Genomic DNA, 27,726 nt, shown 5'->3' on the forward strand with positions numbered 1-27,726 from the left:
CCACAAATGGGCTGTGGCATTGTTGTCTTTTCCCACCCCCGTTTGGTAATTCAGTTTCTTTTCCCCATTCGGCAATTCACATTCATTTTCCTCTTCACATTCCTCTACTTTATTACAGCTTCATACACGCACGCTTGTATATTGTTTTATTTTTGTTGTATGCACTTTGCTGCCTGATCCTGTTTTGTTTTGTTTTTAGCGTGTGATACTACTACTGCTTTTTTGTTTTATTTCTACACTAATTATTTGTTTTTTTTTGCAGCTTTCTTTTTAAACTTATCATTGTATGTATTGATACGCCCTATATGCTTCAACACCCATTAATCCCTGTCTTTCGGACCCAGTTCAGCTCGACCGAAAGCATACCTCTTTCCCTCACCCCGTTTTCTCCGACTGCGCGCTTCCGACAAGCACTGCCACATTCTCGCTCTTCTTATTCCGCAGATGAAACAAAAAAAACTGAGAAATACAGCAACATTAATAATTTTAACTAATTTAAAACAAATGTACACATCTACTAAACTAATTCAAATGAAAAAAAAATAAACAAACACACACGCGCGCACGCACCCTCCGTTGGCCACAATAATCGTGTGTTCGCGTGCTTTCTTCCAACTGCTACAGAAACGATGCCGCACGTGTTTTCCCACCATTCTGTCGTTGTTGTAACTGGCGTAACCATTAGTGCTATTATTTTGGGAACTGAAACGTACGAACACACATCCACACACCGATCTACAATCACCATCGCGCGTTGCTGTAACGAATCTATAGCATCTAGCTCACCCTTCCAAAATAGTGGACAATATTAGCTAACAGACGACGCGTCTTGTTTATGGCAATGAATGGGCTGTGCCCACAGAGCAACACGCTCGCCCTGGCTCTCGAAACCAGCATTGACAACAGCCTCGAAAAGCGCTTACACCACGCTTTCCATCAATGCCATTGCTTCGCCTAAGTTTGCCTTTTTTGCACACAATTCCCTTCCCAAACAGGAACATGGGCGTTTGCACCTGCTTCCTCTCCACGTGGCAGGGACACATTTTTAACAACTTTTTGTTTTGCCAAAGGTACCAAGCGTTTTGCTTACCAACGCTTGTGATTACCGCGGGTTAGAATAAATGGTGGGGTATGTTTTTAGGACATGGGAGCACGGAAGCTACGCTTCGCATGGGGGTTTTGCTAATAAAATGATGCGCAATCTCTTTGCGCTTGCCTACTCACTGATCAACATGGTTTCACTTTCACTATATATATATAATATGTATGTTTGTGTGTGTGTGTGTCTGTAAATATAATATGTTCTATAAATCACTAGTTACGCTAGGGTGAGAAGAGTGAACGCAACTATATCGCACGACGCATGCCGCAGTCAAGCGCTGACTGAGTTGAGTGTGAGGAGACGGTGTTGGTACGCTCACAGTTGCAGTCCAACGGATCCTTTCTGCGCAAAATTTGCAATGCTGCGAGTAACGGTGTGAACGGTTTGCTCAGCGACATGAGTGCACCATCCATACTGGACACAAAAACACGTGCGCGCGCGTGCGCCGGTGCGATTCTAGTGTAAGGTAGTGTCGGTTCGTTTCTTCGTCTCGGCGCCCTTTTTTCTATGCGAAACCACAAACAGGCGGAACGCTCCCGCGCTTACTGTGCCTCGCGGCAGGCGACGGCCGCCACCAGGGCTGCGCCGCGACCGGAACCGTCCTCCGACAGCATCAGGTCGAAGGAAATGTGCGGCTTGACGAACTGTCGGATCTTTTGCACCATCAGATCGTGGAACTTGGGATGGAAACGATACACGGAACCGTCCACGCCGACCTGCAAAGTAAGGCAAAACCATTGGTAAGATAAATCATCAATCTCTCTCGCACCGTGCTCCTTCCCTGCACTTACCGTCACGCTCGGTTCGTCCATTTTGTTGATCAGTGCCGCAATGCCGGCGGACACGAGATGGGCCGCCCGGCTCGAGACGCACTCGCAGATGTAGCGCACGTTCGCACAGTCCTCGTCGGTCGCGTGCTCCAGCCCGAGCTCCTCCAGCACCTCCCGGCAGTTGTAGTAGGTGCCCGGTTTGTCCGACTCGATCTCCGACACGTACTTCGTGAAGAACTGGCCGCGCTTGAAGAGAATGTCCGACCCGACGCCACCGAACAGCAGGCCCGCCTTCGTGAACCGCACTATCGCCAGACGGGCCAGCTCGCCCATATACATGCCCGAGATCATCTTCTCCTGCCTGTGACACACGCGATAAGGAGGATGTTGTTAACAAGGCTCCGAAAAAAAACTGATCGACCGATCTAGTTGCCTATACTTACAGCTGCCGGCCCGGGTTTATACTGTGCTGATCGATCTCGCGATCGTACTCGGTGCGGACAAAGTCGAGCGCACCGTCGTCGCCGAACGCGCCCCACTCGGTGTTGATCATCACGTGCTGCTTAATGTTCGGGCCCGATTTGGGCCCATCGAAGAGATCGCAGTTTTCCACTCGCTCGACGTAGCACGCGTTGCTGCCCGTACCTTTACAGTGTCGGTGAGCAGGTTGAACACGAAACAAGAAAATCATTGTTAGATAAGTTTAATAAGTAATTAGAAATGCAAAATTCGATAGTAAACTTCATGCAGGAATAACAAAAACAGAACACAACAGAAAAATGGAAGAGTTGAAAAAGAATAATAGGTAAAGTGGACAATAATAAAGGACAGATGTAAGAAAATACAAAAAAGATGAGTAATTAAGAAGAACAAGATGAAAAATAAGACACATGAACAGAATAAAAAAGAAAGAAGGAAAAACAAACAAACAAAAGAATAAAACAGTTAGAAAACTACAAAGCATCAAGGAAGAGCCATTATATATTAGTAAATTTAAAAAAAGAAGAGAATTTGGTTTTTGTGTGTTGATTTAAAAAGAAAAAAAAAAGGAAATGTAATATTGTTTGGAAAACCATCACCAATTAGTAAGGAGGTCCTGCACACCGCGTACCAAACAGAAACTACCCAATATTTCCGAAAAACCCAATTCAGTTGTTGTTCGCCAATGCTCCACAATAAAACCTCCAAATATCAACCAATTGTGTTAAGAACAAATCATTATACTAAGGCAGCCAATTTGTTCCTTTTGCTCCTTATGCTAAGTAGTAGTAGTAGTACGGCACACACACACCAGAACAAGACGTTACACACACGCACGTACGGATCATCTTACACGCAGACTACATACCGACAATCAGTCCTATTCTGCAGTTGTGATTCTTCCACGCACAGGACATCAGTGTGCCGGTCGTATCGTTCAGGATGGCACAGATATCAATTTGTACGTCCTAGTTGTTTGTACACACGATTTCGGGAAGAGAGTGGACCGGAACACCGAAAAAAATGGGTATGGGTACAGTAGGTATGGCGGAAATGCATCCACCCAAGCATCAGCATCATCATCATCATCATCATCAGCAGACGTGCACGTGTTCGTGGTGTAACAGGCAAGATATTGGAAGGTGTATGAAGGTGTGATCGATGCATCAATGTCGGGCAAATCATGTATCGGTGTGCATGTTTTGTTCAAAGTTCAGGCATTGTTGTCAGTGTATCGTGATGAGTTTGTGTGATGAGCGAAAAGTAAAGAAAGAAACAAGAAATAAGGATAAACACGTTAATATAGTGAACATACTCGATGGTGTGCATCGTCGATGATAGTGGTGTAAAGAATAGGTCATCAGTGGATGAAATATAATGTATTACACATAATCGAAGACTTCCTTTTATGGGATTTTACATTCCAGAAGATATCGTGTTAAGATCATTAAAGATCATCAAAGATACAAGATCTTTGGACTCTCTGAAGCTCGACGACCATGAATTCTTGATGCGGTAACATAGAGACGGTTCAGTTATGTGTTTCTAGATTCATTTCTTCATTCTTGCTCAGGCATATCATGCACCGCAAATCGCAAATTCAAAAACAGATCGTAAATCCTGAGCGGGATAGAAAAGTCGCAAACAAGTTCCTCACGGTTGGTCCCTCGGAAGGTTGGTGCATTAAACTCTTATCAACTTCGCCGCTTTGCTCGCTAATAAACTAATCCACTATCATTGACAGTATCAGTCGATTGTCTCAAACAGCTCGCTATCAATTACTGTCATAAAAATAGGCGAATAGTGGTCATTAAAGATCCTACACACGGGTAGAGTACCGGCGATAAAAGGTGCACCGTTGCGATATCGCACCATAAACAAAGTTATTACTGTGCTGAACAACTTCAATTTCCTGTTATGATATAGAGCGCTTAATCAATAATGAACTCTCTTTTAAGTCAAAATCAAAGAACAACATCGAGTTTGGTTGCTAAAATGAATAAAAAGTACTTCTTGAAAGTATTTAGAAGAATGCATTTTTATGTACCATGCATCTCGATGCTAATGTGTGTGTGGAAAAGTTTAGCAGCTTCAGCATTCCTTAAATAAAACTACCGTGCAGCATGGACAAGAGACAAGACTAAAAATACGCATCAGATCAAAAATAGCTGAAAATAATTGTTCATTTCCCGTACTGGCTGCGGTACAACATAGCACCGAAGGCAACGATGTCGGTGCCGGAGCGACGGTTTCCGGATGATGATGGTAGCAGAAAAGGACCCGGCGATGTTCCATTATCATACGACAGAGTAAAAAGTGTATATGTTTGTATGTGTGTGTGTATGAAAGGAAAAACGAATACAAAGAAACGATAAGAAAATTAACAGTTAAAGAACTTGCTGATAAGTATCAGGCTCTCGCTAGCAATACCAACGGAATGGGAAAGTTTTGAAGAACATAAATAGAGTACAAAACGGAAAACGTAGGAAGATAACGGCAGAAGATGGGGGGTTTTAGAATTTATGTACACTGTGCCACTTTGCTGCCGGATGGAACGGATCCCAAACGGCAACAAAGCACACCTATTGGATCGCATAAAGAACCCAATCCAGATATCGGTGGCTTACCAATGATCACGCCGATTTTGCAATCGCGATTACTGTGCGCGCACGACATCAGCGTTCCGGTCGAATCGTTTAGAATTGCCATCACCGCTATGTTTACGTCCTACGCACGCGATAATGGTGTAGTGGTTGTTGTTGTTGTAGTTTGGCCAATCAGTGAGGGGGAGTTGGGGATGAATATCAGTTCAGTGAGTGAGTGAGTGTGATTTCGTAAACATTATATTGTCATAATACTGGAAAGTTTTGGGTCGATTGGACCAGGAAGTCAAACAGGAAACAATTGGAAGAATATCCCACAATGACAAAACGATCAGAGTCAAAAACAAAGTACAAGTCCGTTGAAGGTAATTCTCACATAGTTTTGGTAGAGCCACACCGCAGCTCTTGACAGTAGCAGATGATGAAGGTATTAAGATAGCCTCTGGTAGAGCCAAAGACTGTCAAGACGACACACTTACCCCGCGTCTGGCGATCGCATCCTTCAGCAGCTGCACGACGTCCTCGCCGACGACACCGGAACAGTTGAAACCTTTCGTCCACCGGGCAAGAATACCTTTGGTGAGGCCCAGCTGCGTTAGCGGGAATGAGAATGTGAATCCTAGCGGCAAACGTTCCTCGTACACGGAGTGTTCCTGGTTTGAGAGACGGCAACATAATAAAAAAAAAATACCCGGAAGATATTAGTAAGTACTGATAGCATCAATTGTATCTACAGAGTATTTGCTGCAGTGCCACTGTAAAACTTTATTAATCCTAAAAGAATCGTGATAATGTTCTGCGATGACAATCAAGGAGATAGCGTCTATCGTTCCTAATTTTGACACTTGCATTGTGATGCTTGTCCGAGTCATCGTGATCCTGTGTCGAATGTGTCGAAGCTGTAAACCATTAACGTTCAAAGAAATTCACCGACATTGCGCACTGGGAAACAGATCTCAAGCTAACGACAAGCAGATAAGATTGGAACTTCATTATCTGACACCAAAGAGTTCAGGAATTTTGGTATTAAAAGATAAAAACCAATCATTTCTATTACGTTGCTCTAAACTATAGCTCCTGCCATTGCTTGTTACTTCTTATCGGACATGGCTATCGTTTGCACTTCACGGAAGTTTAAAGATACGATCACAGCCCCATACATTGTTTAAACTGTGTACTTCTGCTTTGACAAACAACTTCCTTTAAATGCTTTTTTAAATGCGGTTCCGCGGAATTCTTCGTACAGCACTCAATGTGCCTAGCGACCATCGTATTTAACACATCGTACAATCATGTTTATCACACGAATTCTGGATCAGGTTAAGATATGTGCTGTTTGGAAGGAATTCGAGCGCCTCAGCCAAAATAGTAAGAAATCCTTAAGACGATAATGTCTTCAAACCTCATCCAATCTTATGAATCTTTCCTTTTCCTACTCTCAAACGCTCTCTGGCAGGCGTTAGCGATCACTTGCGGATATCACTGACCTAAACTACGGTTCCTCTACTCACCTTCATAAAGTTGGCTAAACATTCGGCAATATGGTCGAAGAGCTGCGTCCCACTGCCGAGCATAATGCTCTGTGGAATGGCATATATCTTCGACAGCATCTCGAAGTCATTCTCGTCCTTCAGGTGAATCAGCAGCACCCGGAAGTTGGTGCCGCCGAGATCCAGGGCCAAAAATTTACCCTTCTCTGGAAAGAGGGCGAAAAACAAAAAAACACCCGCACAAGTTAGCTATCACTGCACTTCCTGGACACTAGTAAGCTAGTAGACGACCCCGCTACCTTTCCCATTTGGCAGGTCCTGTACGTAGGTGATGAAACATTTGACGTCCGCTTCGGCGTGCGTCTCTTTGCTCAGCCCCCGGTTGATTTCCTTGATCACCCGTCGCATAATCTCCTCGATCTGTTTGTCTGTGAGGATGAGCTCCTTGCATTGTTCACGGATCTGGAACGGAAAGTAACGAAGAACAAAAAAAAACGATAAATATTAATAAAAATCTGCGACACAAATCACACCATCCATCTAACATCGGCACAACATCGAGCAAATCATTCAGCGAGATCATAAAAAGCTACACAGAACAGCGACACTTTGAGGTAAAGAGACTAGCTACATGTACGGAGGCACCAGTAGCTCCGCCGTTGCTCGGGCAGGATCGACACGATGAGGTTCGTCTTCCCCAAAAGACGCCGCACAGATTTGAGATCGTGTTTCGCACCTTCTCGCTACTGCAAGTCGCTGCACCACCGTCCCTATTCATTGCAAAGATACTTTGAAGTTGTAACGGAGGACGACCAGGATGCGACCGGTGCGCAGGGAGACACGGTACACTACTGATAGTGGCAGGCTCGGGCAGCCTCGCGCTAGAGCGTGTCGGGCTAAACGCAATCCACTTCCTCTGCCTGCGAGAGGTGTGCGCGAGACACGAGGGCCCGGTGATAATCGTGCGATTAGTTTGGCGTGAGGGCGAGTGTGCGCGCGCACGCGTTCCATCTCCTGCATCAATGAATGGCGCCCGCACTATCGCCCGATCACAGCCGTCCGTAACGGAGCAGAGTGTGGCGGGGGAATTTTGTTCGACCTTTCGTTATGAACCGTCAACAAGGTGCTCCGTCATCCCGTGAGTGTCAATATTGACGGTGGTTGGATGCTGATACCGTTGCTTGCAAAGAGTACGGTAGCTCCAGCAAACTATTCCGAGCAAGCGGAAGCAAATGTATTATAAATACTTTAACAGAAAAACAATCTTCTCCATGTCTGTTCCGAAAAATTTCACCAATAATCGAAGCGGAAACTATTCTAATTGTCCGCCCAACACGGCGAGATACGGCATCGATACGGGCAAGGTTAAGGCGTAGTATCCGATCATGTAGAAAGGGAGGACTTACAGTTGTTTAGACTCCAATGCAGCGGTGTGTGTGTGTGGGTTAGTAGGTTGTTTACAAGATTGCACCGTTCACCGTAGCGCACCGCACCCCGATCCTTGACGTAGCGTCCAGCAGTGTTAGTTACCACCAAACCAGAGAGCGATTCTGGTGATGGTGGTGGTGGTTTTGCAAACAACCTATCAACCCGACACACTCACGTGGGCCCGTCCCACGGCAGCACGATCGTTAGTGTGGACAATCAAGTGGCGAAAGGGGACCACACCACCAGAACCATTTCGCTGCCATTCCGGTGACAAGTTCCGACAGGTCCAGGGATTTATAATACCCCACTGCACATCTCGTGCAATCAAAACCTTGAACAAGAGGCTCTGTATTTAGAAGCCAGGATCATAAATCGTGTGTGACTGGTGGCAAAAGTGCGCTGCCCCATTAATTCCGCGGAACTGGACCTACTGAGAACTGGACTTATCAGTGCAAAATGATACCAGCAAAGGGCCATGTTTAAAGTGTGCAGCAATTAATGGTGCAGCACTGTGTTTGTCGATTGCACCTCTCAGATTGCGGATTGTTTTTGCATCGTCATTTGTGCTTTTGTTTTTGTTATTTTGCACGCAAAGCAACGAGGTAGTGGAATGGCACATTGATGCAGTTGCATAACAGGGTCTTCTGTTTTGGATTGCTTGGATTGCTTCTGTTTTGGATTCTTAACTAAATATCCCACAATGTTGATCCCACAGGCAGCTAAAACCAACACAAAGTGGAATTCCTATCAACCGTCTGATAGATACAGTGGCTGTTATTACATTTTGATTATTATGTCATAATTCGAAAGCATTTAAATTAAAACAATGTTTCAAGCATACACGTCCCAGCTGTCATCTAAGCATCTCTATCCTCTGCTCTCTCTCTCTCTTCTGCACCTTTCTCTCTACAAATCAAACTAAAAGCATCAACCGAACACACACAGATACGGATGATTTCACGTTGTGTTGTTTGCTTTTGGTTTCGTTTCGGAGGGGGGCTATAATTAGAAATCAATTACTAGCGCGACTCATCGACGATTTATCTCTCACTCTTTCTCACTTCGGCGCGCCATTTCTATTCCTCATCCAAGCAAAATGCGCCCAAACCCTCAATGCGTCTCAAGTGTCCCCCAATGCTTCGCATTACAACTTGGCGCACCCGACACAAACACACACACACACACATACAGAAGCCAAATCGATGCAACACACTTGCCGGCGAAACCTTTTATATGTGCGGTTTTGGTTTCATCCTGCCAGGAGATAGGGAGATGATTCGTTCTCCATCATTTCATTTTTGCTTTTTAGCCGTTGCCGGAAAGCCTCAACCCCCCCCCCCCCCCCCCCCTTAACGACCGGAACAAAAACAGGAGGAAAAACCCGCTTCTCAGTAGATAGGAATCTACGCAGTTCGTAGCAGCGTTTGGCCGTTCGGCACCAAACAAAACCATCACCTCTCCGCACAACTGTTGGTGCGGACAGAAATAAATAACAAAATGCGCACGGATGTGTTGCTGTATCGGACTACAGAGCAGAAACAAAAAAAAACAATTGTAAGTAGAAAACATGGGAGACATGAATTGGGAGACAAGGAGAGAGAGAGAGAGAGAGAGAGAGAGAGAGAGAGAGAGAGAGAGAGAGAGAGAGAGAGAGAAAGTGTTAACGATTATCTTCCTCTAGCGAGAGCAACGCGTGTGACACACCAGGCACCTCCATCGTGTACGTCAATGCCGAGTTCATGCTGCTGACGTCCGCGCGGGCCTGACACGGGGCGCATTCTTGTGCTTTACTTTACTTACAAAGGGAAGGGTTTTAATCATTTGCAGCGAGCTTACACAAAATTGTATGAAAATAAAACTTTCAATAATCACACTTCGGTCAACCTAAATGGGGTTTGTTTTGAAGGTGTTTTTGCTTTTTTTACCCGATTTTTTCTCTGTTTACACTAAAAGCCATCACCGGCTTCTCTCTCTCTCTCTTACACACACTCTCTTCTGCATGGTTGCCGGTATGTGTTTTCTCAAACACCATCGACCGCCAAGGTTAGTAAAGGTCACCGGGCGGAACGAGCGATGCACACAAGCACCACACAGACACGAAACATATTTCGGCAAAAGCATTTTGCGGCCAACCGCTTCGCGAGCCGGCTCTGTCTGCGTGTCTATTCTTCCCCCCGCAGCTTCCAACCTATGATTGACGAGATCGGTTTCGGACGTAAGGCGCTACTATGTATGTCGCGCAACACACTATTTACCTTGGTGAAGCTATCTTTGATGACACCCATTTCGAGACGGCGCACAACAACAATCTTAGTAGCTCATACACTGGGGAGTTGGGACGAAGGACGAAGTGGCGGCAATGGCGGTTAAAAGGATCTTAGTTTTGGCGTTCAAGTAAGTAATGGATTCTTTCCTTCGTCCTACTACGAGCCAAAGTGTCACTTCTCAGACCGTTTGTAGATGTTTGCCGTGATGGGACGATACAAATGCACACTGTTATCAGCTGGACGGGGCGTTTTTTTTTTTCACAACATACACACACCGCAAACACCTTTCTCTATCTTCAATGTGACACTATTTCGTGCTTGCTAATTAAAAAAAAACACAGAAACAAACGAACTTTATTCAGTACATTTTCAAACTTCAAAACAAAGCCTTTTTCCACGCAATCACATAGCCTGCTTTAATTGCTTTCCACGCTCAAACGCTCCTTCCAACTGTCAATGCTGACACGCGCCGTGTACCGATCTTGGTTTGGAATGCGTGCGTGCGTGCGTTCGTGTGCGTTTGTCAAGGTAGTGCGCGAACGACTGTCACCGGCTACACTTTGTGGCCGACCGTTTTGTGGACCCACTCGGGCTTACTGCCGATCACGCCGCAATAATCACGCGTGACGACGATCGGCTGTGAGTGCACAGTGACACACACACAAACACACACACAAACACACACACAATCAGCAAAACATCGCGAACGATCGGTAACATGACGCGTCATGGTGAAGGGAACGAAGGATGCTGCTGCGGTGGGGGGGGGGGGGGATGTTTATTTTCGTTCTCAAAACGATCGACTACTGGTGTTTGACGCAGCGATGGGGACAAGCAGTGATAATGGCGGGCGAACAAGAGTGCTAAGGTACACTCTCACTCCCCCCCCCCCCCCACTTCTCCTTCACGCGCAAAGCAATCGTTCTCTCACGTGCTTCCTCCTTTCTAACGGGTCGCGCGTTTCGAGCGGACGTCAAACGACGGCGCTCGCTGTTTGCACTACCTTCTCTCTAAACTTCTTGACTGTTCCAGGTGCCCCCACAGTGTCCCTCTATCGGCACTCCTTCCCCCGTCAACCAATATTTGAGGGCTGAGATAATGTGTCTGGACAACTCAACATATGATTAATGGTAAACGGATCGATTTAACAACAACAAAACCCTGAATGGAGGTAAGCTACAGACACTGAACTGTCCACTGAAATATTGTACCCTGCCCCCCCCCCCCCCTCGATTCACCGTCTGCTGACGCGATCTAGCGAAACCAGCAGAACCCGATGGCAAATGGCCACCAAAAATAACCGGCACTCGTGATCGGTACTCGTCATCCGCCGCCGCCGTTGTTGCCGTTGTTGCCCGCACAGGTTGGTGTTTTGATGCTTTTTTGTGACCGTTTGTCCGTAACTACCGGGATGTTTGTGTGTCGGTGGGGGTTTTTTTTTGTTCAGTTAGGGAATCACACCAAAAATCCGCAAACGACGCACAACAACAACAAAAATCACGCCCGTTGACCACTGCTTAATCATTCGAACAACCTTCGGACGAAGAAGGGCGACGAAGTCGCGGTTATTGCCACCGGCGGCCACCCGTTTGGGGGTTGGTTTACCTTCATGTTCATTGTTTTTTTTCTGTGTGTTTTTTTTTATATTGCCATTTATTTTCGTTTTCGACTACGGCTTTTACGATGTTGAAGGAGAGAAGTTAAGGTGGGCATTTTTTGTGTGAAGGAAAACCCCTCTTTTTGAAAGCAATTAAAAGTTCTATGTCGTGCAACGGGGGTCATTTTTAATCATTTAACACTAAACAATTAACGCTAAACACAGCTCCACTTGCTTTTTTTTATAGAAAGCTTCTAAAACTTTTACTACACACTTACAACACAACGAAATCGAATGCTTGGTAAACACCTTCTGTGCGAATACAATCGAATACACCACACAAACTCGCAAACAACCGAACGCACAGAGGAAGAAAACAGCTAACCGAGAACGAAGGTGATTGCGGCGTGGCCAATCCGTCCGAGTGGCGTTACGACACTGACTGAAAGGATGCGGGCGATCGGGCGACCGTGTGGTCGATGTTTTTTTTTTTTCGGCCGATACATTTTCCGAACCACTCGCGAAGCAGGGGAGGCTCGCACACAACGCTTCGCTGCAGAAGAAAACCAGTGTGCAGCGACAAGTTTTTGGTGAAAGAAACGACACAAGAAGCGTTTCCCCCGCCACGTTATCGGTATCTGTTCACGATGTGAAAAAAGACAGATTGGGACAAAGAGTTTAATATATGGCGGCAAGGGGTAATGTGGCCATTTTTAGGATAGTCTATCTATATTATAGAAAATTAAATATTTGTTAGTTATGTGTATCATAGAGCTAACTTTGGAAGTTGTAGCTGACATCCAAATAACAAAAAAGTAAATTTAAATCTCAAGAATAGGATCACATTGCCCAAAATGACATTTTATAACTGTTGTCAATATAATACAATATAAAAAAACTTTGAAAAAAAAAAGCTTTGCTCAAGGGCTCATAACGCATTAAAGGCGATATCAGCGAATGAATATACAAATAATTTTATTGATTGATTAAATATTGTTAACCTCACAAAATAGTTGACTAATTTAAGGATTTTGAGAAAGGCTTCAATTAAAAGCAGATCAATAAAAAAATCTGTATGAAGCGGACCATTTATTTGAAAAATATAACGAAAAACAGGGAAAATATAAAGAAAAATAGATAACATATACATTAAACAAAGAATTAATGTTTTGCTGAATTGAAACTGGTATAAAATATACTGCATGAAGGAGAACATACTAAAAATATAAAAATATTTATAAACATACTAAAAATATAAAAATATTCATAAACATACTAAAAATATAAAAATATTCATAAACATACTAAAAATATAAAAATATTCATAAACATAGTACAAATATAAAAATAAAAAAAAAACATTAAAATAATAATAAACAAAAGGCTTTTGTTGTTGTTGTAATGATACAACCAACCAGGCCGTCTTTACGAGAAATAAAAAAAGACTGTTGCAAAATGCTAAAAAACTAATGCAGATAAACAGTTACATCTCTAAACTGTTTTTAAACAAAAGTGAAACATATTTAAAAAAATACAAATAAACAATAAAACAACAAATAAAATGTAAAAAATAGGAAAATAAATACATACACAAAAAAAATAAAATACGACCGATGCCGTAATGCCGCTTACAATAAGAATATATCCATAAATATTAATAAAAACAAATAAATTTAATAAACCAACATGATTATAATAAAATGGCAGCCTTATCAACGCCTTAATAAGGCCAGCATGTGGTGGTGACCATATAGCCCCATTGTACCATACGATGCTTGGGGAATGGATTTGGTCACTTATTAAATCCCACATTTTAAGTTTCTAACATTTACGAAGCTACCTAATTGACCAGCCTGTTGAAGTAATAGATCTTACTAAAAACAAATCGATACTATTAATACAAATCCAAGGCAATATAACTCCAACATACAGCCGCCCAAAGATCAGTACGGTATCGAACATAAAAGCCCTTAGATGTAGTGGTGCAAACTGTGAAAAACGAGAAACGATACAACTAACTGTGTATGTATGTACGTTTGTGGATCTGGTCCAGAGTAAATAAGAAAAATGTGTCTGCTACGGGGCACAGACTAACACAGCGAGTGCCACCTACAGCGTACAGACATTGCCAGAAGTGTGTACCACCAATTCTCTCCCACCTCCAGGACCGTCTCGGTCCCATGCGGACGGGTGATGATCGGTCGATAAATCTCTTCAAAGGTTTCCATACCATTCACACACATTCCAGATGCAGTGCGAGGGCCACACTGGTGACTTCCCACGCAGTTAGCGGTACAGGCGCCACAGCCTAAGGTGGTCCTACCACATTCCAGCCCGAAACGAAACCGGCTCCAGGGTCGGAAAGACCCTTCCTCCAAGTGGACACCGACACGAGCGTCTGGTGTTGATTAGTATCGGTGAATAGAAAAGGAAAGGCTGGAAGCAGTATTAGCATAATCATAGATAACGGCTAAGATGGATTGCTCTGCGCTCTTGAATGGGCAAGAATAGTTGGACGAACGCCCGGAAGAGAACAGCTTCTTCAAAGAAACTATAAAGCCTACGCATCTCTGATACATCTCTTCCCCCTCTTTCTCGTGCCGCCCGTCCGGCGGAAGATAATTTTAAAAATATCAGAAATCGGCCCACTCAAATCCTCTTCGGACGAGCCCCCATCGAGCATCGGGGACGCAGTTGGTTGGCCCTTGATTGGGTAGTAGCGTAGCGAAATGGCGCTCCCCATCCGTGGGCCGAGGCCTCTGCTCCAACGCAGCAGCAGCAGCACCACCCCATATTCAAGTGCAGCACACATCGTGCCGATTACCGCTCAAGAGCACCCCCCCCGGCCAGCCGTTACGGACGGGCGCTTCCTCGTGCATCGGATTAAAAGAGATTAAAAATAGACAGGCATCGAGGAGCACAACCATCATCGGTGCCTGTACAGCGCCGTCGTGGCATTCGTTCAAAGTACAGGCTGCAGCACAATGCACCGAAGGCCCCTCCCAGATCAATATACGGTTTAACACACGGAGATTATTTTCTCAAAACTAGTGACTTCTCCGTCGCGAGCAACGTCACGAGCGGACGAACGTCAAACGGATGAAAGCAAAAACATCTGTCATAAGCATCCTGTGAGATCGATTGGGTTTGGGCACGAGGGAAGGTGTATGGGAATGGGCAGAGGGTTGTTTTTTGTGTGCCCCACAGTGTGGGACGTGTAATGTAATCGCGTTACGGCCCCCGGTGTTTGTGTGTGAGTGTGTGCCATCGTCATCGAAAATGAAGGCAGTTCTGTACCGTCAACCCCATCGATATATGGTTGTGTTTCGCCACGGTGTTGTTTTACCCCGTGCCCCGTTATGCATGTGACGCACAGTCACACGTGAATGTAGAACGTTGTTTCTGTGTTAAGAACTAAAAAAAAATGAATGCATAAACCTGCCTACAGCAGCTTGTGACGCAGTGTTAATGCGTTGTGCTTTAAATGCACTATTAATCTGTAGTAATCGTTTGATTCACGTTCACTAACACATTTTTTTCCAGGTTATTAGTCATTCCTTCAATTAGATACTATGTCCTCCATTTCACTATTTTTGACCTAGAAGTATACTTTTATCGTGAAGATTAAATAAAACGGCCAATCGCGCAGGCTCGATCATTTGCACACCAATCAATCACAATTAAGACCGACGATGTGATCAACGAATCACGACCTACATCGGTGAAGGATAGTTCGTTGACCATAAGTCGCGTGGGCTCGGAAAAGAGCAAAGCAAAGGCAGAACAAATTACACTAGTAAAGTAAGAAGGGAACACAAACACACACACACGCGAGAGCTGCTCTGAATTAGCGAAAGAATCATAATTGTTTCGAAGCGTAAATCAACACCAGAGGATCAGTTGCAAGCAAAACAAGAATGCTTTATTTAAAGATCAAAAACTCTTCCGTATAATGTACAAAATGTTTGGAAGTAACCACTAATGTGCTAAAGATTAGACAAGCAATTTGATTACAGAAACAAAATACTTCATTTTGTAGTGACGTTAGATTTAAAAAAAACTAAATTAGTATCAAAGAACGCGAGCGCCATCTATTGGAAAAATAGAAGCAACAAGTACACATGATCTACAGGTATCAAATACGATCATTCCCACATATTGATGAAATACTCTGTTTACATAATACAAACTTCAAAAATTTGTAAAAGATATAAATAAATTATAATCTATATAAAAAATAGACAAAATAAAAAATAAACAAACTTGTTAAAAATCACAAAAAATCTAATCTACCGGCTTGTATCTTTGAAAGAGTGAGAGCACTGCACTGTAAGAGTAAGAGTAACTGCATTAATCAATCAATCAATGACACGTCGGCATCGGATACGCCACAAAATAAGATCCCTTAATTAGAAAATAAAACACCCTTCACCTACTAACAGAACAAGACTTCCGGTGCAGTAAACCGCCCTCCTCCATTAGGTGAGCAGATGACGAACGCGACCAAGACGCGCAATAGATTGTGCGGTAGTGCCTGTCAGCGCCAGTGCAACAAGTATCCAAGTATCTCCGTGACATTGAAATGAATGAACGTAAAATTGCACCAGCTCTTTCTCTCTCACTCTGTCTATCATTGCTTCTACCTCTACCGCCCCAAAACCACCAGTGTGGTGCAGTGCGTGTGGTGGTACCGGGCAGCGGTATCGGTATGAAAACCCTTCATCGAATGCGGTTTGCGACGTGCCAAACGTCACATAACGACCCGCCACCGTGTACTGGTAGTGTGTCGTGTTATTACTCAGCGTTACTCACTGTGCGTTACTACTAAAAACGTGACGGTTGAATTGCAGTATGAGCAAACGCACACACACACACTCCTTTTGCCGCCCAAAACGAACTGTCAGCATAGGCAGGGCAATCTCGGCATTTCAAAAATAAAAAGGCGGGCGATGTGTAAACACAGCTCCAAATGGCAACAGAACGTAGTGGAAGCGCAACAATGTTGGTGTGTGAACTTTGCTCCACAAGGTGCATCAGTCTCGCAAAGCAATAAAGGCGGGGGAAAGGGGGAAAAGAAAACATACGCAACGGCGTGGTGTTTTGGTCAGCATTCGCCCGCCCAAAACCAATTCATCGTTTGCGTTTAGGCAATGAGCGAACGCAGTTAAAAAAATCAGCCAAACAAATGCATACACACACACACACAACACATCAATCGATTATTTTGTTATTGTTTTTTGCTCTCTTTTTTCTTTAAAAAGCTAGTTGGTCATCTTTTCAAGGCGTTTTTTGTGTGCTTTCGTAAGCAGAAGCATTATCTTCGGCAAGGCACAAAACTAGGCCAAGCAACTGACCCAGTTTCCTGGGCAGGGAGATTCATTACAGCACAGGATAGGAGCAAACTAGAATTTGAATCACAGTAAGCTGTGTCTGTTCCGTGGTGCCGTGGTAACGTGCGCGGTCCATATACAACGCAGGTCGTGGGATCAAGTCTTATCTGGACAGAAGCTTTTATTGAGATGTGACTTAAAACCTTTAAACCCATTTTATTTGACTAAAATAAGTAAATAAGGTTTTTGGATTACATTCAAAAGTCTCAGGGGGTCATCGATGAATTACGCCAAACGCCAAATCTTCACAGATTCGAATTTTTGACCACCTCTCCTTGATGTAATAAAACCCATAGAATACCTTTATGGAGTTCCCTCGTCTCCGTACGCGCGTTACGTAGTTTATAGATGGTCCTCAATGTGTACAACTCCATAGAAAATATGACTTATCGAATTATTAAACATTCTTCTCGAAGAACCCCGATCAAACGTCACCCCAATCTATTTTCATTCCATTACTCAGCAGAGCGAATCCGCATTCCCCGTCGATAATGCTTCAACGCCAATCTCGCTCATGATTAAGCTAATCACACTCTAATGCGATAACATTAAACATTGTTCAATTAAAGTGCGCACACTTTTACAGTCCGCGTATCGTCGCGCGCAGGTAAAAAATCGGTCTTAAATTCGCCGCCACGAGCAAACCGTAGACAAGCCCACCCCTTCCTAGCACGATGTCCTGCTGACTTCACTCCCCCATTCGCTGAAGGACGCCCGGTTATACGACTACGCGGAATTGAACCGTCCACCTGACCACGGACGTACCTTCCGTGCGCGAGCAGTAAAGGGGTTTCCGCTCACTGGTCGTGTTTGCAGAAGAAAAAAAAAAAGCCCAACCATACTTCCGGACCCTAGCTGGGTCCGGCGAAGGGATGCAGCGGTTCGGAACGACCTTCTCTACAAACCCCCCCGCGGCGGTGCTATCGAAGGCAACAATCGTGCTCGGGTCAGTGCACCGAGGGTCTCCGGCGTGCAGGCCTAACTGTCAGGTGGCGTGTCAACTTTAAGGTGTTGCAAGCTCAAACCACACAAAAAAATGCTCACATTTGCTCGATTGCCACGAAAGGCTACTTTTCGACAATCCCACCAGTGGAATTGAGCACAGACACAGCGCGCGCTGCTCGATTTCGCGTGGCCCAAAAGATCACAACACACAGATCGCTCAATACGATCGCGCGCCGCTCACTCTCCCGTGCGCAGCTTTAATTTATTAAGCAACAATTCTGCCATGCGTGGTGGAGCCCCGCAACCAAAACCGCACACGGCCAAACCGGTGAACCGGTTTCGGGCGGAACGGTACGAAAAATAACAGCGAAGCCAAATCAACTGTACCAGCGAGAAGAAATCATCGCCACCACGAACCTGACGCAAAGCAGCGGTATAGATTTTGCCCCCGCAGGCAGGCCTGATAAGCGAAGGTCAAACCTTCTTGTTTCGGGGGTTTCTTTTTGACTTTTTTTTCTTGTTTTCCTCTGTCCTTTAGGAGCCCGCAAACGCCGCAACGAAAGTGAAACGCAAACTGATCAGGCTGAGCCCAGCCTACAACGTGGAGCATGATTGTTCTCGATCATGGCTGCGTGGTTTGATTGGTTTTTGACACCGATTTCATCTGCAAGAGCGTGTTAATGATCTTTTATAAAAGAGATGGAAATAAGTTTAAACGAAACCTTGTTTAACCATCCAAAAACGCGAGAAACTACGTGCAGCGTATGAATATTGGCGAATTGAGTTGCTTATATTGACATTTAGATGGCGTTAGTCGAGAGCGGCCGAATAGTGCAGACAGCAGCGTGGAGCGCTACTACCACAACGGTACTTGGATCAAATCGCGACTATTCACTACCTTTACAGCACTTTTATAATTCAATGACCATGGCGAACTTTGTAATTATGATGCATAATTGGAAGATTTTAACTGTATTTGTCACACAAAATCAAGGTAATTAGATAGGTTACAGGTGGGAGAGCGGAAAGTGACTCTGACTTTGTTGATGCTGATGAAATGAGTTGACTGGTGTGGGGAAATGGTTGCTAAGGGGACAATCTTTGACCCTTTGACCCTTGTATACTTTACAACTGCCAAAAGCAGATTAGTCAAAATACTCAGAACGAATTAAGGTATTTCCTAAGAGTCCAATTCAAAGTGTAAATGATATCCAACTCTTTCAATAGGATTAGGGTAAAATAGGCAAGACGACTCCCTGCTCTCTGCTGCTATGTGAGCTCAGACAACGATTTTATACATGGTAACCCGGGTAACAATTTCAAAGATTCACCTAATCTAACAGTGACATTTGACACTTTGAGTGTTTTGGGACATTGTTATGATTTACATTTGCTCCACAAAAAAACTTTGCCTTGTATCGCGTGGAATAGAAGTTCTTATCTGGAATAATTTAATTTAACCCAGCATTTAGTGCAATGGATGGATAAATGATCCACCAATACTACACCAGCCATCCGATGATGCAATCCCGTGCACGTATTTCTACTCCCCCGCTAGTGATTCATGAATGGAATGCCCCTAAAGCTGGCATGCGTACTCCGGCTCCAGGCCGTTCAATAATGCCAATAGGTTTCGCTTTCAAGAAAAATACACTCGTGCAGTGAAATGCACTGAATTCGAAGCCGTTCCAAGGGGATAAACGCATTAAAAATCCACTGCATCCAACTGTATCTAAATGAAGCAAAGAATGTCTCATTTGCTGATGTAATCAATGACGGAGCGTTAAGGTACGGCAGAGGAAAATTCTAACCGGCCTCCACCCACTTGATTAGAAGGAAAGGAAAAACACCAACCCACATATACACATACACACAGAGAGGAACACATTCGTCAGTTCCCATTTTCAAGGTGTCCTTCAGTGAAACCCACCAAGGTCAGTGACGTCTCCTTGCTAGGCACAGGGTTGGTTGGTTGGTTCTGCGTTTGCCCGTTCGTTCTTTAAGGACTCTCCCACCGTGCCGCCCTTTCCCGTTTGCTGGAGTAGCAGCACCTGCGAACTGTCATGTGTCACTGGCTTGTGCTGTTACCTAACACTGTCTCGATACTTTCCCTCCTACTTGTGTTGTTGTCTATGTTGTACATCGCCTTTGGGGCGCAATATTATCAAGTTGTGGAGTTGGGAGTTTTCCAGGCCCCAAAAGGGATGTTGCCCCCGCCATACTTACTTCCTTGCTGACACGATCCACGTGCAGTCCCATGAACGGTTTCACCAAATCCATGCTCGGACAGTGTTCGGGCCGGACAGCTTTGCTAAGCGATGCCGATGTTACGACCGATAATGTGTGTGCCTGCAGGTCGCGCCTTACTATCGCCGTACTTCCAGTCAGATCTCCTCGGCTGGACGGATTTGTCTTGCGAGGCTGCTTGCTTTCTTTCTTTCCCTTTTAATGCTCACTTGTCACACACACACACACACGCATACACACTCCAAGGGCAGGGCAGCGAGATAAGGGACCGTTGAAGAATCTGGCTCGTGCCTTGCACCACACTTTTACAACACTTTTACCAATCGCGCAAACCCCACACGTGGCTCGGATGGTTTAACTTTTGGTTTTCCTCTTCAAAACTTTTTAGAGGAATTTCACACAACGCACAGATCAACGAACTGTATAAAGATGTAATTAGAGAATGTGTTAGAAAAGATGGGCATGATTTTGAATTGGGTCGTACCATGTGCTCCTGTGGCCACGCTACAATTTTGCAAACGTTTGCAAAATACCGATCGCACACACACACACACATACACACATGAACAACAACACTTTGCGACCTATGCAAATTAGGAGCAATTGAAATGTAAGTGAAATGAAGGGGGAAAGAAGGGAAAGACCAGAAGCCGCCCGCGAAAGGGTGATGAAACGAGCAGCAGAGACGTCACAAATAATTTCGTGCGTGGCACATCAACCAACTTGAACGAAAGATTGAGAGGGAGCGAGCGAGAGTGAGTTCCATTATCGGTCTAATTTTGGAAGGGGGAGGGGGGGGGGGTTAAGAAGGGAGAAAGGGGTCCTATAATCCGCTTGCCGGGTGTTGCTCCGTTGCGATCGTTACCGGAGCCACAATTTCACAACAATAAAGGTAATAAGAGGAGTCAGTTGTGCACTGCGAATCCTCGAAATAACACACTTTTCTTAATTTCTCATTGTGCATGCAGTTATCACTTGCATTTCACTGATTACAGCTTTTCTAATGTGTTGGTTACATTGTCACCTGTCATAAAGGCTTTTCGTTTTCACACTTCAAGCCCCATATGACAGATGCGAACCATTGCGGTCTGGATAGTAGTAGGCGCTGAGAATCCTGCTCCCTTTTTTTTTTTCAATCCACCGTGTCACAGTGCAGCGTGTCACGAAGCGATGTTTGCTCGCGTACACGCGTGCACACCAAAACACACACGCTGAAAATTCACCAAACGCACTTGTCAGAGTTGGAGAGCGTGCCGAGGCCGATCCAGATCCAGTCCAGGTTCGCTGCGCCTTACAGTTACACGGTCGTTGCGTATCGTACCCTTAGACCCGGTGTGCGGTTTCGTTCAAAAACAACTCGCCGTGGCGCGGACAGACGGGCGAATATATGTTTTTACGGGAAAAATTCGTCCAGCACTAAGAGACTGCGTAAGGTCACCTTGGCCGCGGCCCCTGGAGCTGCTCGCTTGCACATTGATTCCGGCCCGCTAGTGCGAAGGGGATGGACGTAACCTAATGACAGTGTGCTAGGGAGCTCTGTGTGTGTGTGTGTGTGAACGTGTTTGAACGTGTTCCAAAGGCAGGCGTCTGTGACGATGGTGTTAGTATTGTAAAGACAAGACTGCTCACGCACACAAACGCACCCACAGAAACACGTTTGAATGGAAAGAGACCGCGTGTGCGCTGGTGATGGGTACTCCGTAGTTCTCGGACCGATCGTGGAACCAGCTAGAGTCCCGGCTCCGATTCCGATGTTGAAAGTGAATTGCCAACTCTACCAGGCAATACCTATAATTGTTCGGAATCTTTTCCGGAATCATCTGAAACCTGGACACGTTCTGAATCGTCCTGAATCGTCCTGAAGCGTCGTAGAAACTGCTCCGATTTCTCCTCCGAAGCAAGATCCATAAAGTACTACATGTCCTGTGTAGGTCCGTCTAGTTAAATTTGATAGTTTGCGCGAACAAGGTGCTTCTCAGCACCAAGTTTTTGTCAACAATTTCGCTTCTTACGTCAATTTCTATATAAATATCCATTGATAATGGCGATCAAATCGGAGCCATAAACCCACCTGTATACTATCTGGTCAAAATGAAATTAATCGCATAACAGTTAGTAAAACAGATGCCAGGTTTATAGCCATAGCCTTTTTTATCTTTTACAGGAACGTGCCATCTGGACCATCTGATCGCTCCATACACTGCTAGAGGTATATTTAATCGCCCAAGACAAACATCCTCCAATGTAGTCTATATTACATTGGACGTTATAAAACTCTTGTCGATTTGGTAGAAAGTATCCCAAGTATCACAAAATCAACATGCTTTTTTACTCTGTCAGTTCTGATGGTCTGTTGAGAAGACTTTAAAAATGTATTGGTTGCTGAATCGTATCATCGACGAACTGACAAACTAATGGAATCGTAACATTTGGAGTCGCATTTGCTAACAAAACTGAATACAAAATAATCCCACCTTAATCTTAAGTCATCTTTACGGGCCGAACACGTGTCCAGATTTGGAAATAAATACGAAACCGTTCTACAATGGCGTTGCTTTCGGTTTCGAACGATTCCGCACGATTCCTTCGATTCGGAATCAGCTCCACAATTTTGTCTATTTTGTCCAACTCTACTGTGCGCCACATGGAACATGTGCCAATGTGCGTCAAAAGCAATGAAAGAATTTCAAACTGTGTATGTGTGTGTGTGTGTGTGTGTGTGTGTGTGTGTGTGTGTAAGTACGATAATACACAATATCTCACAAACACACACACAAAGAAAGCGCGGAGAGATATCAGGTTTCAAACACATTTCTAATCGCTTTATGACAGCCGCACTAACACACCGACAATGCTCAAGTGACACGCTGCATAAACAACGTCAAACACTCACACGGTGGCACGGGAGAGCGCACCGAATTGCGTTGGAAAGTGAAATGCTAATTGTGCTAGCACTTGTACAGCTCGGTGTGCCTCTGGGTGCGATATAACCCCCACGCGGTGTTTACTTAACGGCACTGTTTCAGCGGCACGCAGTGCCAGCCTTAAGACATTGCATTATAATGTCGTTCTTTCTAATACAAGAGGGGAAAGACACAAAAACCTTCTCCCTTCTGCTTCCATTAGCCCCTCCCCAGCTGTATTTAGCCCTTCTATATCGAGGAATTCCGTGTTGCACCCTTTCCAAAGAGGAAAAAAATCCCCATCCTAAGGTACGCAACAGACCCAGCACGCACACATCGAACCGTGCGCAGTACCGCTGCGCGCAGACGCAACGAATGACACACCTCCAAAACAGGGGTGGTGTGACGTCACGAGCAGAGTGGGGAACAGGTAATCCGGTTTTTTGGCACCTTTCTGCTCCCCTTCGCGGTTGGGTCGTGGGGAGGGTAACCTTTAGGACATTTGGGTTTTTTTTATTTTGTAACATTAATGCAATTTTTAATCTGTAGAAAATTACCGGCAGAACCATCTTCACTCCAAGTAAGAGTGGTATTTCTCACCAATGCAAAAGATGGACCTCTATAGGGATCTAATAAAATTCGGCGTCGAATTGCATCATTTTGTTGCAATGCTTGCATACACATGGTTCGGTGCAGTTTGAATTTTCCAATTGAAAGATATCATTTGTATCATTAATTTTGTAGGTTAGACACGATCACTCCAAAAATTTACTTTATTTTTTAAAATCGAGCATATAACAAATTACGCAAAAAAAGAAAATTATTTCATTTTCAGGTATGCCCTCGTACTGTGGTGCATCAGGCTTAACATTTTAGCTTGTATCATATTTAGGGCTGTAAAATGATTAAAAAGATTAAAAACCCTAAAAATCATTTATACTGTCAAGGGAACCTTTACTCTCAGCATTAAGCCGTACAAAGATTAGAATAAATGAATACTTATAATAGTGCAATTGCATCAGTAATGTTGCAAATGTGCAACAAAACCCACCTTCACTTCATCATGACACTTCTTTCTTTCTTCTCTTTCCTTGCGCAACACATTCGTGCAGCAACACACATACACAATAACGATCATGCCAGAACCGTAGTAATATAAAATAAATGACTGTTATTAATTAAGACATATTTGTAAATCACAACATTAAGGTAATTAACAACCTTAACCAAATAATATTTATTCGAAAATGGTTGAGCTCTATCCTGTTGGGAGAATTGAACGACGGAAGACCTTTACAGCAGCCTAAGACGTTTGCCAGTGGACCACGCGGTAGGTCTGCGGTAAGGTATGTTAGAACTGAATCATATTAATAGGGCCCTTTCCGTTGTAAGTTCATAGGCTGAAATTTCAGCCTGTAAGCTGTTTGTATTGTATAGCAGTTTTCGAGCAGTTATCTAAGTGGGTATAATATTCAGGTAGGCTTATCCCAAGGTGTTTGAATGAAGGTTTTAAGAGTGTTTTATGTATCCTTTTAACCTCCAGAAAGCTTGTTTGAACAAAATATTTCTCCCATTCTGCCAAAAAATGATATTCAAATTTAATTATAAAAACGAGCTATGAGACCACCTGGACTACATACACTTTTATTCTGGATTCCATCACCAGATCTCTTTAATGCACTTTGGGATAAATGTAAACAACACCTTGTTTTGCTATTTTTTGGAGCAGGTATTCGAATTTAATTCTAGCTTTCATGCTAGAATAATCTAAACTAAAAATTGCAGGCTAGTTTTGTGTGTGGTTTTGTATGGAATGTTTACATGATTTCTTCAGCCTCCAACTGTGAAAATCCCTACAAAAAACTGACTAGAATCGTGAAGGGCCTCCATGTTAGATTTAGGACTAACAGATTAGATTTCTGGGAACAACTAATTGTTTGAATCTTTTCATAATCACTTTGTCGTTAAATCAATGTTTTTGCAATAGATGTTATGACTCAGAGGATATATAAACCAAAAGAACAAACAATCCTAACCTCAAACGATCTTCAATGCTTCTCAAGTACCTTCCACTTAGCCGCACTTGGCAAAATCCTACCGCAAATCGTGCAAAGACACACAAAAAAAACGAAACGCTTCACGTGATGACATTGCTGCAAGATGTGTGTAATTTAGTTAGCCCTTTTGCTAACAAGCACAGCCGTCGATGGCAGCGCCCCCTAAGAGCGCTTATCACACCCAGGTCCCGTAAAATCCCCCGATAATTGGTGTCGCTTAATCGTTTTATTTACTACACATCCGGGATCGATTGGCGTAACTTACAGTGCGCCGCGCCGGCGGTAGTAAAAGAATCCCTGGCCCTATTTGCGCAAAGGATTGCGGCTGCGCGTGCGGCGTTTGTCTTTAATCAAGCAGGGGTTATTGTGCTTAATATTTTGCACTTTGGTGCGCGGTGCACTCTTCGTAGGTGTCATCCCCATTATTGCGATCATAAATAACACTCCCCAAGGAAGAGGAAATTGTCTGACAATGGTGCAGATAAGATGGACATCAACTGAAATGCGTAGAATCATCCGAAACAATGGATTTTTAAAACGTAAGCTCAGCGAAACTATACTGCCTCCGCCGGATGTGAAGTAGATTCGGTAAATAGTTAAACAAGATTAGCCCATGAATTGAAGCGATTCGATTGTTCTCGGTCCTGGCTGGTGCGTACTGTTTTGCACTATCGCACTTTTCCGATCGTTCCCAAGGTTTCCCCAGAGTTTTATGATCGACTTGTCACCATTTATTGGTGATAGCAGACATGTTTTGCTCTTAACTATCTAACCCCTTTCTCTCTCTCCCTCTCCCACCTATTCATTGCAAGGGTTTGTTTGATAAGGGAAAAGAAAGGGGGAAAACGTTTACAAATAGCACGATCGCTTACAACCCCTTTCGCAAAATGACGCTCCGGTTTCCTGTGCGGATACTTATCAGCTGTCGATAAGCAATCTTGGGTACTCGGTACCTGCTCTGACAGTGAGTGGATGCATTTGCGAAGCATGACCGGTCTACCGAGACACACCCACCCACCCATTCCAGTTTTTTTTACATAGGTCCGGTTTTTCGGGTAATCCCCAATGCCATTTGTTGCCACTTACCTCCTCGAGGACTTCCATTTCCGACATGCAGATGACCTTCGGCTGGGTAGAATGTGGAGGAGCGGCTTCTCTCCTATCGTTCTCTCCTATCCTATGTCGTGGAAAACGAACCACTTTTCCTCTCCTCCGCGCAGGCCCGCGTCGTCTAGGGCTTTCTGCTTGCTGGGGTTGGGTAATTATGTAAGCCTTCAACTTTGTACACACCCACACACACACACACACACACACACAAACACTACACTGTTCGCACGCGAATGCACCCCGACACTGGCGACTGGCCTTTAACGAAACCGTTCCCCCTCCGTTCCACTCCCAACAGTAGGCGCGCGTAGGTGGTGGTGGGCCCTTGACTATTTTTACCCGATCGCCACTTTTCCTCACACAACTTTCCAAAGCCCGTCGTCTAGCGAAATTCTATGTTGTTGTATTTGTACCGGCAGTCGGTGAACAGACGTTACGCGACGAGACGAGTTACAGTGTTTTGTTTTTCTTTTTTTTCTGTTTCCTCAAATCGCCCAGACGGTTTCGACGGGGTGGAATCGAGGTTCCTTCGAGCTCGATCGATCGGTGCGCGCCCGGCTGGTGTTTGCGAGTGATCGGCGATATTTCTGATTACATAAAATCACTATCACTGTGACATTGAAGCAATGGGGACGAGAGCATTGGCACTGGCAGCAAGAGAGAATTCATCCAGAACGCTTACGGTGAGAGCGGAACGAGTGCACCGGAACAACACCGTGCAACGATTTATGTAACGCTTCACGGTATCACAAGAAGTTAACTTTTTTTTTTGTTGAAGATCTTATTCTTTCTCGCTTTAAATTGCAAACAAACTGGTGAAGTGATGCTCGCAAAAGTGTAGCATTTAGTGCAACTTTTTTTGCTTACACAAAACAACTCTGTTTCTCACGCAAGGAAAAGTGATCTTGAAGGACGGCGGTACACAGTGATGTTACACAATCGATATTTTTTTTTCCTTGCAACCTTCTGAGGTAATCGTAGATGACTTCCCCGGAGATGCTAGAAAGGCACTAATTTGCGCCGAATCTTTAGAACACTTTTCTGACCAAAATTCTCCAAAAACACCCGCACACACTTCCGAAGATATCGACGAAAACCAGCACGACAACGACACTACGGACGACGATCGTACCCCGATGACGGACAGTTTCGACTGAGCCAGTCCGGGGTTGGAAAACGATCGGATGCGCAAACTAAATGGCCAATGGTCGTTAGTTGAAAAAACGGCACCCTTCTGGCCCTCTACTACCCCATGTACCGTGCTGCTCGTGCCGAAGATTTGCACGATCGCGGTCATAGGCAAAGGCGGCGCGTCAGAGTTCGCTTCGCAAGGTGGTGCC

General features: G+C 44.5%; 1 protein-coding gene and 1 long non-coding RNA gene across 22 annotated transcripts; one reads left to right on the forward strand and one right to left on the reverse strand.

Annotated features, from left to right (window-relative positions):
* Positions 1-85: 85 nt before the first annotated feature.
* Positions 86-27,332, reverse strand: LOC1270715 (hexokinase type 2). Of its 21 annotated transcripts, none has more exons than XM_061655081.1 (9): positions 21,552-22,494; positions 20,299-20,738; positions 6,745-6,907; positions 6,467-6,651; positions 5,435-5,608; positions 3,221-3,320; positions 2,316-2,517; positions 1,894-2,233; positions 86-1,818 (listed from the first exon to the last, which is right to left on the reverse strand). In XM_061655081.1, the coding sequence occupies exons 2-9, from the start codon at positions 20,350-20,352 to the stop codon at positions 1,645-1,647; spliced, it is 1,392 nt and encodes a 463-aa protein (XP_061511065.1). In that variant the 5' UTR covers positions 20,353-20,738; positions 21,552-22,494; the 3' UTR covers positions 86-1,644. The 21 variants fall into 21 exon arrangements, with proteins under 21 accessions (XP_061511065.1, XP_061511059.1, XP_061511058.1 ...); XM_061655075.1 differs by having other exon boundaries at positions 21,758-21,856; XM_061655074.1 differs by having other exon boundaries at positions 21,641-21,834.
* LOC133392860 (uncharacterized) lies at positions 22,026-22,928 on the forward strand. The gene is made up of 2 exons (XR_009765847.1): positions 22,026-22,250; positions 22,484-22,928. It is a non-coding gene; the product is annotated as an uncharacterized LOC133392860 (long non-coding RNA).
* Positions 27,333-27,726: the final 394 nt, after the last annotated feature.

This window comes from Anopheles gambiae, chromosome 3 (genome assembly GCF_943734735.2).
Source record: "Anopheles gambiae chromosome 3, idAnoGambNW_F1_1, whole genome shotgun sequence".
Taxonomy (NCBI): domain Eukaryota; kingdom Metazoa; phylum Arthropoda; class Insecta; order Diptera; family Culicidae; genus Anopheles; species Anopheles gambiae.